This window comes from Perca flavescens, chromosome 7, assembly GCF_004354835.1.
Source record: "Perca flavescens isolate YP-PL-M2 chromosome 7, PFLA_1.0, whole genome shotgun sequence".
NCBI lineage: Eukaryota > Metazoa > Chordata > Actinopteri > Perciformes > Percidae > Perca > Perca flavescens.
This window is the reverse complement of record NC_041337.1, coordinates 21,119,967-21,138,029: the sequence shown is the minus strand read 5'-3', so window position 1 is coordinate 21,138,029 and position 18,063 is coordinate 21,119,967. Positions and strand designations below refer to the sequence as shown.

General features: G+C 39.3%; 1 protein-coding gene across 1 annotated transcript; it reads left to right on the top strand.

Annotated features, from left to right (window-relative positions):
* Positions 1–5,938: 5,938 nt before the first annotated feature.
* Positions 5,939–14,941, top strand: slc25a33 (solute carrier family 25 member 33). The gene is made up of 7 exons (XM_028583596.1): positions 5,939–6,115; positions 8,087–8,260; positions 9,496–9,573; positions 10,624–10,724; positions 11,071–11,137; positions 13,957–14,237; positions 14,334–14,941. Exons 1-7 carry the CDS (start codon positions 6,075–6,077, stop codon positions 14,531–14,533), a joined length of 942 nt encoding a protein of 313 aa, XP_028439397.1. The 5' UTR covers positions 5,939–6,074; the 3' UTR covers positions 14,534–14,941.
* The last annotated feature ends 3,122 nt before the right edge of the window (positions 14,942–18,063 follow it).

Below are 18,063 nucleotides of genomic sequence, written 5' to 3'. Positions count from 1 at the left end.
AAATGATGGTAGTGTTTACCATGCAAAAAGTCTTCAGCTACTCTTAAAAATGTGTAGTAAAAGCCAGTTCTGAGCAGAACTACACTATTATGTTAACAAAAGATGCACCTTTATTAACCCCCAGCAGAGAAAATCTGTTGTTGCAGGAGAACAAAAAAACAGCAGAAACTAAGCAATCCTATTTTAGTCACACCAATTTAAGTTATTAAATTATAGAAATTATTTGTAATCCTTAGTGATTTATGATGTATTATATTCAATCTATTTATTTGTTTTGTCTTGTGCAAGAAGGCAGAAAATACTGTGGGAAAATGTTGCCAAACCAGCTACAGGTTGTGAGTATAATAGTAAACAAAACCTGAATGTTTTAAGCTTATTAGTTTTTTGTGATTGCTAAACGACAGTGGGCACAACTGGAGTAACGTGCAAAACTCTAACCCCAGTCTGCACAGCAGCAGTTCATGTGAACAAACTTAATGTTTCTTTTTCATTGCTTGAACACAGTTTTCAAAACTCTACACACTTATCCCACGACTTTAACCATGACCTGCACAACTCTGGGGATTTACAACACTTTGTTCAAACGCTAACACACTGCTGTCAAAACTGTTAACCACACATTCAAAACAGAATAGATTTCAGTCTGGTGCATTTCAAACACTGCTGATTGCAATTTTAACTGAAAGCTTAACCAGGTGTCTTGTTTTAGACTAGTTAGTGAACATATACAGTATTTATACAGAGAAAGATCAGAAAGCCTTTTTTTTGTATACAAACACCAAATAAGTGACACCATTATGCACTGTACAGTTTGAGAGAAACAGGTAAAAGAGCAAAGCTACCAATATGTCCAGGTAAGATGTCTGAGGTTATATACTAAATAATAATAAAATGTGAAAAACACTATATCTTTACGATAGTAAAACCGCATTCTTACTGTTTCTCAGAAAGTAATGGAGGTGAAAGCAATGGAAACACCACATTCATTTGTATTTAAAGAGGATGCAGACATCCAATGTGATGAAGAAACCTTCCGCATGATGCTGGAGAGAGGCAGGATTAGTCACACTATTCTTTGTTACGGTTATGTACCTTTAGTATTTTTTTCCATAAATTACTAGCGACAAAATACTATATTGAAGCAAATTGCAGATTTTCATGCCTTCTTGTTTACCTTATGTAAAATTGGTATATTATAAAATATATATCTTTAAAGAAACTATTCAGTAGTGTGAAGTCACTCAAACTGTAAAGATGAAAAGTTTGTAATTTCTGTATTGGTGTTTGATGCTAGTGTTTTTACTCTGAGTGTGTTCTGAGTGACAGTGTGTGTTATCTCAATGAGATGAAAATGTAAAAGGCAGTATCTAACTTGCAGAGATATTACGGTGCATTGGGTTACACTAAATTGCAAGGAAAGAAAACGAAAACACTGACTCAAACTTGAAACTAAAGAATGCTACCTTAAGAGTCAGTGTTACGGTAGATAAGCGAGAGCATTCAAGCTTGATTGCCTCATTTTTGTATAGAGAATGCATGAATTTCACTTCAGTGAATGTTGCTAATTCAAAAATACATCAATATTTAGGGTGACAAGCAGGTTTACACTGGAATAATACTGAAGATAAGACAAACAAGTTATATACTTTTGAAATAAAATGTATTTAAATGTACATGAGCCAAGGGCTGAGGGAAACCAATATTGAAGGGGCAGGAAGTGGTTTAAGGGGCATGGGGGGGCAGATTTAAACCTCTTCCTGTTGCATCAGTCTCCAATTACTGACAGTTTTGCTGATACAAAAACTGAGACACTAATACCTGCAATGATTTATCTTTTTATATGAGGCACAGGATTAGGTTCAGCTAAATTTACACACACACACACACACACACACACACACACACACACACACACACACACACACACACACACACACACACACACACACATACACACACACACACAAAAGTTGTGTTCAGCAGCTGATTTAAATAAACAACCCCAGTGGGATCTAAATAGCAGCTGCAACCTGACAAGGCCAGTAGTTCAAAATCACTTCTATAATGATTAAAAATAAGACAAAAAGAGAAAAATAAAAAAAATAAACCTGTTCTCTACCTGTAGGATTCATATTTGGCCCCTTGGTGGCAGCATTTCCATTTTATACATAACCATGAAGACCATTTATTTATGAGCACAACATGGGTGTGACTGACAATCAGTGTTAGAACAAGTATTAAGAATCCTTTACTTAAAGTGATGGTTCGGAGTAATTTCCCCCTAGGGTCCTTTGCACAATGACCTCGAGCCAAACACCCCCCCAGAAGCTTTTTTCACCTGGGTCTAACATTGGGAGAGTTAGCGTAGAGTAGCGTTATCAGCTGAATAGCTTAGTGCAGGGGCTAATGGACCCACGTTTGCATCTCGTAAATGACCCCACTAACAATGCCCGAAATGATACCAAACGTCTACAGTAGTACAAATAGGTTATGCACTCATACAAACGTGGGTCCATTAGCCCCTGCAATAAGCTATTCAGCTGATAACACTACTCTACGCTAACTCTCCCAATGTTAGACCCAGGTGAAAAAAGCTTCTGGGGGGTGTTTGGCTCGAGGTCATGGTGCAAAGGACCCTAGGGTGAAATTACTCCAAACCATCACTTTAAGAAAAAGTACCAATACAACAATGTAGAAGTACTCCATTACAGTTGCTGCCTCCCATCGTTTGTTATCTTAGACTTAAAAATGTACTTAAAGTATCAGAGTAAAAGTACTTGTTGCCCTTGTAACTGATATTATTAAAAATTAGCACTTCACAGTTGTAGCTGGTGGAGGTAGTTAGTAGTAGAGACGGCTCCGATGCTGCCTAAAACGCTGGTATCGGGAAGTACTGGAGTTTATGCACCGATCCGATACCACATAATAAATCCCTAAAGAAAATCTATGTTAAAGTAGTTTATTTATGTTCTTTTTCTGACTGTCAAACTGGATAATAAAAGAAAGTTCTGTGGCATTCATTGTTTGTGTTTGTTCATGTTTCACAAAGAGTTTAACCTGAGCCAGACCGACAACAAAGATAGAAATCATATCACATCCATACAGGGATTGTAGTATACAGCTGTTAAAACATAATAAAATATATGACACACTGGTATCGGATCAGTACTCGGTATCGGCCGATAACGCAAGTTCAGGTATCAGAATCGGTATCGGGAAGAAAAAAATGGTATCGGGCCATCTAGTTAGTAGGCCATGAGATGATTAATGGAAAAAAAAAAAATAAACATAGTCCTGCTATACACTTTTGTATTCACTTTTTAGTTGGACTGGATCTTTGATTATTTTGTGAAATACTGGATCATTTTACTAGCCTGACAAGCCAGACCCACATCAAGATGTTGGGTCTGGGAACTCGCCATTGACAGGGCTCAATCCGAGGGGCGGGATAAATGGTTGTCTTTCAAATTCCTTCTGCACATCAGACCAACGAAGAAGGTAGGAAGCTAGTTGATAGATTAAACTTTTGCCGTATCCGGTCCACATTTTCCTTTTTTAAGAATGGTTTCTGTGCCGTTCTTTGTCCTTTTCTCAAAGAAAAGTTTAACTCCAAGTCTTCCAGAAGACCGCTGTTCCCATTGACATATATAAAAGGCTGTTCCCAGCAGCAGCAGCCATAAGCCCCGCCCACCGACTCTATGCACGATGTGATTGGCCTGACCAGAGTTTGGTTTTTCCAGCTGGCATGCCAACGGAGAGTTCCTAGACCCCCCTGGCTGCAAATTAAATTTGCTGCCGCTAGGGTGCGTCTAGATTTCTAGGCTATCATTTTACCTTTGGGCCTCAAACGGATATTTAAATGAAACCATCTGAGAGGAGGGGAATTGCTAATATCTGAATTGTGACAAGGAACTCCAACCAGACACAGCTTTTTTTATAATGTCTCACGATCCAAAAGGTTGGGAACCACGGGTTTGTTGTTTTTAACAATAAATTATATTTTATAAACCCATATGTTTTAATGTGTCAATCTTAATCTGAAAAGGAACCAGTAACCAGAGCTGTGAAATAAATGTAGTGGAGTACAAGTATGAAAAAGCATAAAAAAAACAAATACAAAAAAATTGTACTTAAGTATGTTACTTGAGTAAATGTACTTAGTTACACTGCTGATAATAGTGAAATACATTTGGCCAGTGGGTAGTTCATTACAGGAGTTCATGTAGGCAAGACTCATACAAACAACACTCAAACCTTGTTATGCAATGAAAATAGGCCTAATAAGCTTTATTGCTCACCCTAACTTTCTTTAATCACAGATTTAGACTGTAGACTGTCAACACAGGAAACAGCTTGCTAGATTTCAAATCTAGGACAAAAAGCAAGTGTGGCTGGTTTTGACACAATGGTATTGTACAGCCAAACAAACAAGTAGATTATCTTTCTGTAGATCCAAAGCATATCATCAGGGAAGAGTAGGAATTACATACCAGTTTTTATTACACACAGCTCATTGGTGGACAGTGGACACACCACATACCATCACGTGTCCATTATGTCACAGTTAACAGGCATGGAGTCATTTGGTCCAGTTAAAATCATGGTCTTTGTTGTTGTTGTTGTTGTTGTTCTTCTTCTTCTTCTGTGATCTTTCTGCTGAAAAGATGGTTGTTTATTGGAATATCAGGATCTCCCTCTGTCCCTTTCTTATGGAACCGCCTAATCAAAGAGAGACAACGTTCACACCGCAAGTCTTAATGCCTGATTCTGATTTTTTGCTCAGATCCGATTTTTTGTTTGGCTGTTCACATTACCTTTTAAAATGTGGCCTATATCAGATTCCAGTGTGAACTGTTTGCGGTTTTGAAATGACCTGCATGCGCAAAAGAACAATAACAATGATATCAGACGCAGCACGCTGTTGCACTAAAGTTAGGGAGGTTATGGAGGAAGTCAACATTTTCGCTTTTATTTTGTATTAAAATGTTTGTGTAATGGCAGCCATAACATTAATGCGCAGGTGCTGAGGAGGAGAAGACTGAAGAGAAAGAGAGACAAATTTGCGGGTTTATGGCTGGAACTTCACTAAAGAGGTCTGTGTGACCGGACGGCCAATTTGCACGTCAGGACCGCTACTGGCCTCCACCACTCTGGCTTCGCCCTCGCACACGCCACCTCCGCGGCGGTGGGGTTGCCGATCCGCGCCCTGGCGATGCAACGCGCGGTTAGGTAACAATGAGGACAGTCCGCCCCGGTTAACAGCCGCACTGGAAGCAGGGGGCCCCGCCCCTCCCCGCGGGGAGAGAGGGCGCAGCGAGGGTTTTTGAGGTAAAAGTCACATCAAATCCACCTTGGCTGTTCACACTGCGGTCGCATTAAAAAAAATCAGATCTGGGCCTGAATCTGATCTGAAAAAATCAGATCTGGGCTAGATTTGAGTGTTCACACTACTTCTGAAGAAGCCTGACCTGGTCACTTGACCCCAAAAAAAACGTAGCAAATAGGCCTAGACATCAAAAACATGTTTGTGCCTACACAAAACATGTTTGTGCCTACACCCCTGTCCAACCAGACCTTGATTGAGAAACCTGAAAAGGCAATTGTAATCATCATGGCACATTCTTTTTTGATGTTAGTCATATCTAATTAACAAGTGAAGTGTGAATAAATAATATAGTGTTTGGTTTAGAATATTGTTGCAAATCATGCAGAAGGCAGAAACTGTTTATTTGATAGGCTACTGAAGGTCAGGAGGAACTCGGAAGTTCAAAGTGTCGTTCTGCTGTGTTTTTTAAGCCTTGTTGCTGGTTATAATTATGCAACAACTTGAAAAAGACCAATCGCACACCTCAGAGTGATAGAGAAAGACATCTTTGGCACACCGTATGCGCGGTGGCGAGCACATGTCCCTACGTCACAGACAACACCCCCGTCCGGCCCACTGACGTAAATCATGAGCAATCACGTCGCTCCCTACATACTGGGGTCACTCTATTCCTACTCTTTGATACAAACGCGAATTCAACAATTGACTTAGCTAACACAAGTATGGTAGCTGTTTGAAAAAGAGAAGGATGGCACAGAAAGACACTCTGCTAAATCTCTTCGCCGGGGGGTAAGTTAAGTCACATTAATGCCAATGGTTCTACCGGAGGAAAGTTATTAATAGCTAACTCAAAGGTTAATGCAACACGAAGGGGTAACGCGACATTGGGTTACACTTGTTTGCTACATAAGTACTTTTGAAAATTGTGTATAAAACCAGGTAGAATATACTCGTTATTATAACGCATTTTCAGCAGCCGTAAGCCAACATGCTAACCGGTGGTATATAAATGCAAGCTAGCTCGTCTTAGCATAGCACGATCCACCGAATGTAACATGTTTCTCTGTGTCACATCACAACTGTGTCTTCACTAGCTAGCTCACTTAATTATTATGTTAAAATGACTACTTGAAACGACTAACGTTTGTGTTACCTTTTTATATCTAGATCAAGCTAATTATCTAACTAAGGTTGTTGTCGTGGACAATGAACCACCCGGCAACATTTTTTTTATTTTTATCAGCCGGCGTTAGCTAGCTACATCCGTGCGGAAGTTGGCTAACGTTAGCTAGCTACCGTAAGATAGCAGTATTTCGCTGATAGTTTAGTATGTCTGGAAGGTCGAATTCGTTCTCCGAGTAATAGTTGTTAGATAATGCACTCTGTTAAAACGGACGCTATAGTGTGTAACGTTAACCGTGTTTGTAATTCAAGACGAGTTATCGGTTAGCCAAGTGTCGCGTCGCAGTTGTGGCGCAGTCACAAGAGTAGTAGAGCTTTAGCTATGCCCTTTTGGTATTACATAACGTTGGTATTGCATAACGTGAACCTGTAACACTGTACCAACAGCAGCTCCGTGCTAGCTATCACCACCTCGCCGAAAATGGCTTTTTATAAACTCCGAATAATGACATTTAGCATGTGATATAATGATGAGCTTGGTGTCTTCCAGTTGTTGTTAAGGTCATATGTAAACAACATTGGCTTGTTAAAAATGACGCCATTTTACCCTTGAAACGTTATGAAGGGCCTTTACATTATTATTTAACTAGAACTATGATTTTAAAATGCAAAATTACTCAGATGTATAAGGATGTTGACCAATTTGTTTGGCTGAATCACATCAAAGACGGTCTCAAAACATGCAGTATGTCGAATGCAGACAACAAATGTATGTTTTAACTCTATTCAACAATTACTCAGTAAACCAGCCGAGCTAGTATGACAACATTTGGTCGATTTCCAAACAACACCAATACTTACTTACTTAATGCACACGATGTAATTTTACAAGCAGGCTTGTCAGGTCCGCACTCTTGCACCCGTTCCCCTAGATTTCTTATCTTTGTGGTCAGAGGTCATGGCTAACTCCACAACACATGGTTACATGATGTGTTTGTTTGTCAAATTAGGCTATGCAATGTGGAACATGTCATAGGAATTATAATTTATTTTCTCTCTAATGAAATGTTAAAACACTCAGATAGGGGAGACTAGTGATCAATAAAGGGATAATTAGATCAAGTGTTACTTTTGGAAGGATGTTTGACTCTGGCCTTTTTAGACACAAACAGTACAGAGGCTTAGCCTATTTTTTTTCCAGACTAAGCTTGTCACTGACAAGGTGACATAAAACTATATTAACTTTATTAAAGGATGTACCAATGTAAAATGTAAATAGCTACATTTATTGAAATCATTACATTATCTAAAACAGTCTTTTGTTGGGCAAATAATGCTGTCCAAGTGTAGCGTCTGAGTCGTAAAACCCTGTGCACCCAGATGTGTCGGGTTAACGTTTGAGCATTTCCTCTGCGGAGCCAGAGTAAAGTCTTCTTTGACCATAATTGTTCATTGCACTTGGCCTGCTCTCCTCAGCTGTGTTATGATGGAAAAACACTGCAAGTAACCTTGCAAATAATATAACCACTTCATACAGGTTACAAACATCTATTGTATTAATATATTGCCTATTTTCTTTGTAAGATTTTAAACAAATTCCAAGTCCCATATCCTTATATTTGTGTGATCAATTTGCAGATGTAGTGGTACGGTGGGAGCCATAGTGACCTGCCCCCTGGAGGTGTTGAAGACACGGTTGCAGTCCTCTGGTCTTGCTCTCCGACCTATCTACCAGGTCCAGCTGGGCACCCTAAACGGCACTGGGGTTATCCGACCAGGGACTGTTACACCGGGGCTGCTGCAGGTCCTACGGTAAGATGTTTGTTTATGGTGTTGTTAGGCCAACCGTGCTGTAGCATGCTATGGGCTGTCCCTTAAGGCAGTTGTATTTTTCTACCTGCAAACAAAGTGTTCCCTACTTACAGATGATGCACTTTGCTGTTTATTAGGACTAACCTGTAGGGGCTGGTATTCCATATTTTGTGTCTTTAATCGGCTGTTTGGGGCGATACAAAACTTTCTTTTTCACTAGTTCTTAAGATATGCATAAAACAATGTTTTTTGTGGTGTATGTGAACGTAGCCCTATTGTTATATATATATATTTATTTATTTATTTATTTATATTATATTATATTATATATATATATATATATATATATATATATATATATATATATATATATATATATATATATATATTATTACCACAATCCCCAGTGGGCCAAGACGGAGGAGGAAAGGTTTTAACCAGGGTGCTGGGTCATTGTTATCTTACACTCAGAGGACAGGGGCAACAGACTGAATCGGTCTGGACTGGTTTTCGGCTGTTGCTGTTATGTTACATAATGCCTAAAGACAATTTTTTTTTGTCTTGAACAAAATTTTTCTTGTCAATTTAGAGCTTATACTAGTTTTTCAACTTACTTTAGCTGATGCAAATTGATTTGTTAGAGATTTGTCTTTGCATTTAAAGGGTTCTATATATGTAAAACTAACAATAATCCCCTCCTCTGGTCATTAAAACCTCAATATTGGACACTACTTTGCCCTGAAAAGAAGTCATTATGTTTTTAAACTCAGTTGTTTGAGAAGAGGTATTGGGTGTCAGTGAGAGAGGTAGAATGCATGAACATTGCTTGAGAGAAAAGGTTAGCATAACAGACGCCAACATAAACTGCAGTTGTACCCTCCCCTTTGTGTGGCCCCAGGCAGACCAGACTGTCATCTGGAGAACCTACAAAGAGTTAAAAAAAACAAAACCCTGTTGGGATCTGGCTGACGTGACTAGACAAACACCGCAAAGGGCACTGGGTTTCATGTATGAACTTGCGCAAAAACAGCTTAAGTTACAGGACTTGCATAACACTTGGGATGATTGCAGGAGCGTCAGAATATGACGCTCCTGCAATCATCCCAAGAGATGGGGGGGGGGTCCTACTCTGACCTCAGATAGACCTTCTGAAGATATGTAGAGACAGTTTAACTTGTATATGAATACAACTCTTAAGTTTTTAGTGTTTGACGTTTTGTTTGTTTTTGTTTCAGATCAATTCTAGAAAAAGAGGGTCCAAGATCACTTTTCCGTGGTCTAGGACCGAACCTTGTTGGTGTGGCCCCCTCAAGGTACTGTGAAATCAGTGTCTACATTGCACTACACTCTATCTCCCTACCCATTGCAGGTTTGTTTAACCATGTCCTGAAACTATGAGTATACTGATACTTGCCCGTTGGTGTACAGGCTGGCGAAGAAGACACAATGAAGTGTCCTTGTGTATTCAAAAACAAAGCAGAGGTTAAAGCTTTCGTTATGCTCACGTGTATTATACCACAGCTGCTAACCAAAGAAAACAAAAAAAGGGGGAGGCTGTGTTTGTTTTTAACTTTTAATGGCTGACAGCATTAGCTGGCCGTATAAACAGGAAGCAGTTGTTATCGCAACAACTTCCATGTTCCCCCTCTAGCAGTCTCTTTACTTGTAGTTGATTTGACTAGACACGAGGCACATAAAATGAAGACCAAATAAGTAACTGTAGTTGTAGTTTTAGTGTCACAGGGTTTAACAGACAAATATTGATTGGTTGATGACAATGGCTGGATAATTGCTCTGGCTTAAGTCAAAACAAAAGTTCAGTGTTATGTAGGTACACCGTGCAAAGTTACATTTTAGTCAGGAATTTGCCCTGTTTTTATGTCCCATGTACCCGCACATTGAACAGTTCTACTACATTTGCCACAAAATGTTGATTTAGACTTTGAGACTGTTAAACTGAAAAAGGTGATCGTGGTCATGGTTGCAAATACTTTCCCCATAGTTAATGAGTAGCCGCAGCTCGATCCTTTGCCCGGTAATTCCACCGTCCCTCCATTTCACTGGCAAACTTGGACATGTTCATATTCAGAGCAGATCTGTGGGAAGCTGTGGTGCCCAGTGCTTATTCAGCCCATTCTGGTGCTGCTACAGTTGGTTCCAGAAGCCAAACAGAGAGAGCAGGCTGCTCTGGACAGACTGTGTCAAAGGCAAACACAAGTCCAAATGCAGTAATTTGCATAATTACCCAGCAGTTATAAAACCACATTAACATATTGGAAATGCACTCATATTTAATCACTGTGTGTTAATCTTTATAACTGCTTCTGTGCGGAGTTCTTACCAGTTTGTTCTCTGTGTTTCAGAGCCATTTACTTTGCTGCATACTCAAAATCTAAAGAGATGTTCAATGGGCTGTTTGTCCCTAACAGTGGAGTAGTGCACATGTCCTCTGCTGGTACTGCAGGTGAGCAGTCTGCGTGTTAGCATATGTTACATACACGTAAAACAGCTGTATAATGTAATGCAATCCAGTGACCTGCAAAAATATTTGTAAAGTTTGTATGTTGTGTCTACACAATGCCAACATGAACCTTTTTTGAAATCTATCAAATGAACAGTGTAGGCCTCAAAAAGGTCAATATCTGACTATTTTTGCAGATGCTTTTGCAGTTTCTTTGTGATTCTGCTGTAATTCCCTTCAATGAACTAGAATGCAACAACGCTTATGAGTTACATTGAGGGGATGAAATTGATCTTATGTTACACTGCAGTGTAAAACTGAATTTGCTTCTTTTGTCCCCCGTCCTCAGCTTTTGTTACTAACTCTCTGATGAACCCCATCTGGATGGTCAAGACCAGGATGCAGCTGGAGAAAAAGTGTGTACACTTTAAAATTTCACCTGTCCTGTGTGTACTCACATTTCACCAAATTCCGTGTTTACCATTTACATTTTTCAGTGTTTCAAGATGTAAGCACATTTTGTCATCAGAAGGATGTGGGGGATGAATACAATTTCAACAATTCTAAAAATACAAAATGTAATGAGTGGCTCTAATGGAAGGCTACTCTGACGTCTGGGCACCGCTCCTACTTGTTAACAGTGCTTGACCAGAAACGGACGTAGTTTTTTTCTTTTTTTGGGCTAATGAAAGTGAGCATTCCACTAATATTCCCGTTTACGTGTAGCTGTGCAAAACAGGATTTTTTTAGTTTACCAGCGGCGGCGGACTTGTTGGACCGTGCGAACACAGCGTCCCTCTTTCACTCCTTCAACCAGCTTCTCGAAAAGGTCGACGTAGCGATGTTTGCGCAAATCCAAAAACCTGTTGATATCCAAGTCTGTGATCATGTTTAAAAGTAGCTGCGTTTCTCCTTCTTATCTGGTTGGTTTGTGTACAGAAACCATAGCAACGCACAGAGCTGACCACAAGCCTGCGGTGAAAACCCTGATTGAGACGCATATTCCGAATGCACTGTATACATGTCCAAACAATGCCTCTAAAACCAGAATGATACCAGAATATCCCACGTCTTAATTGGAAAATGCTACATTCGGAAATAGGCCTCATTCGGAATGTCCAACCGGAATATGCTGTTTACGTGACCTGTATCAAATTCGGAATATTGTCATATTTGGAGTAATGGTGGAATATTGGTGTGCATGTAAATGTACTGAGTGTGTGTGGAACCCCATGCTCAGTGAAACATCAACACAGATCAGAGGACAGAAATGGCGTGCCCATAAATGACACATATGTGTTCACCAAGTGTAGGCGCAGTGCAAAAAACACTTATAATGTTAGGGGAAATCTTGATTATAAATTGCATCCACATTTTGGAAAATTCTACGTTTTTTGTTACATTTTTATCATCAAATTCCGTGATTCTGTCAGTGTTTAATAAAAGCTTTAAAATGACAAACGGTGGATTTACATTATGAAAATTTGTATAGGAAATAATCTTTTTTTACAGCTGCTGCTTTGACCACTTGGGCTCGCCGGTTTACTCCAGCGCTGACACAGCGCTGTGGCGATAGCTCTGGCAATGCACGACTACTAAATAGCAACAGCAGATGTTGCAACGTAGGGCAGGATAGTCGGTAGTAATATCCTACATATAGGTGAATTCGGGGACGTTTTATTCGTGACATGAAACACTTTGAATAAGTACGTAGTTCCTCTCACAGTTGAGCAGGTGGTCTTTAATGTGTCCTAGGACACGTACACACTGCTAAAATAATGCGAACACATGCAGCTCAGACCACCTCCGAATGTGGTCTGAGTGATTAGGGCTCAATGTGTCCTGGGTCCTGTGCTTAGAGCAGTCAACTTGTGATGGGATCACCCAGATCAGATTTTAATACCAGGTGAAAATGGTGGCTGAGCGTGTGACCCGGCTCCATAAATAGACAGTGCTGATGCACTGTTCTGCGTGCAGTCTATATTTACATTACCAAGTACAGGGCAGTAGTACCATGTGAGGATACAAGAACCAGTCTGTTGACTCTGTCTTTAAAGAACACCTGTCCTGCAGCACAAAATAGTGATAATATGAATGGGGATTGGGGGGGGGGAGGTTGTTGAATAACTTCTAACAAAATTCAGTTCAATTATACTAGTTACTCATTCAACCCAATAAGTCTCTGTAGGTAGTCTGGCATTGCAGATCTCCACAGCACTGTGGTGTAAGGTCTGGCTACACCACACATACATTCTGGGAAAGGGAAGAAAAAAAGGCTTTGGGTTGTTTGCATTTCTTTAAAGCTATAGTGCGTAGTTTCTGTCTCCCCCATGAGGAATTCTAATGACAACAATTCTGTCAGTGCATCCACATGACCCAAGACTTTTGTGATCGCGCACCACTCCCACCCCTCCTCCACACAGTTGCTACGTAACTAAGGAGAACACGGAGGATTAAAAAAACACGATGGACTCTTCAGAAGAGGTGATTATCTTCACTCGAGTTTCTGCGCACGAAAGTCGCCGGACGACACCAATTTATGAACACAGCCATGCTGAGAAATACAGAGAGTTTTGTGAAGCTGATAGTATTAATTAGCTTTGTATCCGCTCATTTGGCAATGGCTTCAATGTAACGGACATTCATTAATATAAAAAAAGTTTACGAACTATAGCTTTAAAACAATCGCAATCGTCTTGGGCAGCGCTAAGCTCCGGATGCAGCGACGGTAGCTCTGCAAAATGGTCTCGGGAAGGAACTTGTTTTCGTGGAATATTTGCACCCTACAAAAGAAAAGGACACCTACAATATTAAATGAAGTGAACTTAAATTAACTAGATACATGGCTAAATGTAATTTGCGCTTACCAGTATATCGCCGTGTGTACTTTGTCAACAGCAATCTCCTCCAATCGGCCCTAAACCGCCCCACTTTGATAGTAAATGCCATAAACAAATTCTTTGTAAATCTTTACAATCATTTACCAAAAGAACCATGCAGGCTTTAAAACTTTTCTTTAACGATATAGTGAAAAAATTATATTATGACTTGAACTGTTTGTGGGATTTGTTGGGCTATAGTAACGTGATGGGCATTCATTATTTTTGGCAATTTGAGAGACAATATAATAAAAAAGAAAAGAAAAATCAGATGATCATTAACAGTAAAAAAAAAAAAAAAAAAAAAAAAAAAAAATGTTTTCGGCACTAATGAGCTTGACCTGTTTGACTTTTAGAGCCAAAGGAGAGAAGAAGATGAATGCACTGCAGTGTGCCCGCTATGTTTACAAATCGGAAGGGATTCGGGGCTTCTACCGAGGCCTAACTGCATCTTATGCCGGCATCTCAGAGACCATGATCTGCTTCGTCATCTATGAGACGTTGAAGAAACACCTCGCCAAGAGCCAATTCACCTCCCGGAACGGTGAAAAGGAGAAAGGAGCGTCAGACTTCCTGGGCCTGATGATGGCAGCTGCTTTTTCAAAGGGTTGTGCGTCCTGCATTGCTTATCCACACGGTAAACGCCAACATCCACAGCTGGTCTGTTGCAACACAACAACTTAATGTCGGAGAGAAGTATTCATTCAAATGACTTATCATTTTGTCTCCACAGAGGTCATTCGGACAAGGCTGCGTGAGGAAGGCAGCAAGTACAAGTATTTCTTCCAGACGGGGAAGTTAATAGTGGTGGAGGAAGGCTATGCAGCTTTTTATAGAGGACTCATTCCACAGCTAATTAGACAAATCCCTAACACAGCCATCGTCCTCTCCACGTATGAACTCATTATCCATCTGCTGGGAGAGTCCAAGTGAAGAAAAGGCTCAGAAGTTGGATCTTCCTGACAAAACAATGGATGCCTAACAAAACCCAAGACACACGCTGAGCAAGAGACTTTTGAGAATGCAGCACATACGTTGTTTTAATGTGGTGCTACAGAGACTTTTATGGTGGAACTAAAGCAGGTTGTACTGTTATCCAAAGAGCTAAAAACATTATTTAATTGAAAGCTTGTTGGTTGGAGTTTTCTTTTTTTTAAATAACCAAAGTCGTGGTACTTAAAACTTGGTTAAAACTCCAAACCTGTGATAAAGGTCATCTACTTAGAGTACTAGTGTTAAGTTAACTAACTTATTTTATTTTTTATTTTATGACTGTGTTTGTTTCCTTATTTTAGTGGTAAATGTACCAACACACGTGAAACTGTGTGTGTGTATATGTATGTGTGTGTATATGTATATGTATATATATATATATATATATATATATATATATATATATATATATATATATATATATATATATATATATATATATATATATATATATATATATATACATACATACATACATACATACATACATATACACACACACACGTGATACAGGCTTATCTGTATGTTTTCTTTGTGGGGAAAAAGATCACATTTTACAATACAATGAGAACTTGAATGCTTATTTGACCAATGGCTCAATAAAATGCATCAAGAAACTGCATCAGTTGCTGGTTGACCTAAGTACTGAAGGAATGATATTAATACAAACCTATCTTCACTGTGATGAAAGCTCAAGGGTTAGGGTTATGTGAGGGACTAGTTGGCTGGTTCTGTTATTAAATCAATATATCCCGTATTCAGCTGAATTTATCAGGAATTTCTTACCTGCTGATAAGAAAAAGTGTCCTCTTTAAGGAATTTAAGTTTATCCTACTTTTGAGACTATTCTAAATGTCTAATATACAGTAAAGGCTCTCCTGTGCTCTCTACTTAACAAAACATAAGGTAGTTTGTTTTGCTGTGAACATCAAGATGTGTTTTCTAATCCGTATCATCATTGTCCTGTAAGGATGTATTACTGTTTTTTTCAGTAATGTCTGCTACCCATACAGTCACATATCATGCCTATAAAAAGTATTCACCCGCTTGAACTTCTTCATGTTTTATTCAAAGTAGAGCTCATAGCTCAGCTTTTATGAACATAAAAAATATATTTGATGCCATAGTGAAAAAAAAAGTGTACACGTTGACCTAAAAATATAATATATAAACTGGATGCAAGTAATCATCTCCTTAAAATCAGTATTGAGTTCTTGTAAAAATTGTGTCAAGATGCATGGGGATCTTAAGTCAACAATTTTTACTCAAATTTTGGATTGATTTGAGGTCTGGATTCAGAATAGCTGATTTACAGAACTCTTAACATTGTTGTGTAAATCTGCGAGGCGAGAAAGCACAAGGACTCCGGGGAAAAAGCTAGGACCATCCATTAATGGGACACATGAAGAGAGAGAAGCTCCGTGTATCATAGGAAGTCGGCAGCCTAAACCTATAGCAGCATACTCGGAGCTGGTTCCACAGGAGAGGAGCTTGGTAGCTAAAGGCTCTGACTCCCATTCCACTTCTGGAGACTCTTGGAACCACAAGTAACTCTGCATTCTGGGAGTGCAGTGTTCTGGTGGGGTAATAGGGTACTATGATGGTGCCGACCATTAAGAGCTTTGTAGTTGAGGTGTAGGTTTTTAAATTTAATTCTGGATTTACAGGGAGCCAGTGCAGAGAATACAGGAGAAATATGATCTCTTTTCCTTGTTCTTGTAAGTACATGTGCCCCAGCATTGTGGATCAATTGTCTTAAGTCTTAAGGGGCTTTTTGGAGCAACCTGATAATTAGGAATTATAATAGTCCAGCCTCGACGTAACAAAAGCATACATAGACTAGTTTTTCTGCATCTTTGCATTACAGGATGTGCCTAACTTTTAAGGTTACGCAGGTGAAAAAAGACAGTCCTTGAAGTTTGTTTTATGTGGGCGTTAAAGGATGTGTCCTTTTAAAATATAACTCCAAGATTCCTTACGGTTGTGGGGAGGCCAGGGCAACGCCATCCAGAGTGGTTATATCTTTAGATAATAAGCATCGGAGGTGTTTAGGGCCTATTACAATAACTTTAGTTTTGTCTGACTTAACATTGTAGGAGATTGTAGGTAACCCAGTGTTTTATGTCCTTAATGCATGCTTGAAGTTGAACTAACTGACTGACTTCTGGCTTGATCGATAGATATAATTGGGTAGCTGCATAAAAGTGAAAGTTTATGGGTTTTATGAGTGTTTCCTAATTAAATTGCATAGATGAGGCATATATAAAGTGAACAGAATTGGTCCAAGCACCAAGACCCTTGTGGAACACCATGACTAACTTAAGCGTGCATGGAGGATTCCTCGTTAACATGAACAAACTGAGATCTATCTGATAAATAGGACTTAGAGTAAACCAGCTTAGTGTGGTTCCATTAATGCCAATTAAATGTTCCAGTCTCTGTAATAGGATGTGATGGTCAATAGCGTTGAATGCAGCACTAAGATCCAACAAGACAAGTAAAGAGACAATTTTTTTGTCTGAAGCAATTAAAAGGCCATTTGTAATTTTCACCCGTGCCTTCAAGAATACGGACCACAGCAACTTCTGATTCCAGCGAGAAGCGAGGAGATATCAAATCAGAGAATTAGGATCCACACTTAATCCTCCCTTAAAATTGTTATGTAGGAAGTCACACAACTGTTTAGCAACTACCTTCTCAATGATCTTAGAGAGAACGAGTCAATATAGGTCTATAGTTGGCTAAGAGACTCCTGGATCAAGAGTGGGATTTTTAAGAAGTTTTATTACAGCTACTTAAGCTGTCCTGCATTTGAAGATAAATCAGTAACGGTTGAGGGCAAGACATTTTGAATTGTATCTCTAATAGTTCAAATGTTATCATTAAAGAAGTTCATTAAGTCATCACTACTAAGAACTATAGGAATACATGGCTTAATAAAGCTGTGACTCTGTCAGCCTGGCTACAGTGCTGAAAAGAAACCTGGGGTTGTTCTTATTTTACCCACTGCCTTCACAAGCTCCCCAGGCCAGGGCCTGCCTCAGAGGAAGTGTCTCTGTTCTGGATGACTTGTGGACCATCATGGACACAAATTAGGTACTTAAAATGCAAAAACATTTGTTTACAATACAAAAAAAAAAAAAACAGGAAAGCCTAGTCATCTCTGACAGGAAGAATGTGATCCAGCAAAAAATGCCTCAGGGCATTTATTGTTTTAGTCACCAGTGTGAAATCTTTCCTCAACTAAGACATCATACCTTCCTTGGAGTGGTTTTTGGTTGATTGATCCACATTGTCCTCTACAACTTTTTAGGCTGCTATGTTGTGAAAAAACCCTTCTGCAGTCATTTCTCATCCTCATAAGTTAATGTATGAATGACATTACAACAATGGGACATTTTCCCAGAAGACATTTTGACTTGTCACAGTGGGTGAACAACACAGGGGTAAATAATTAAACTAATGATGAC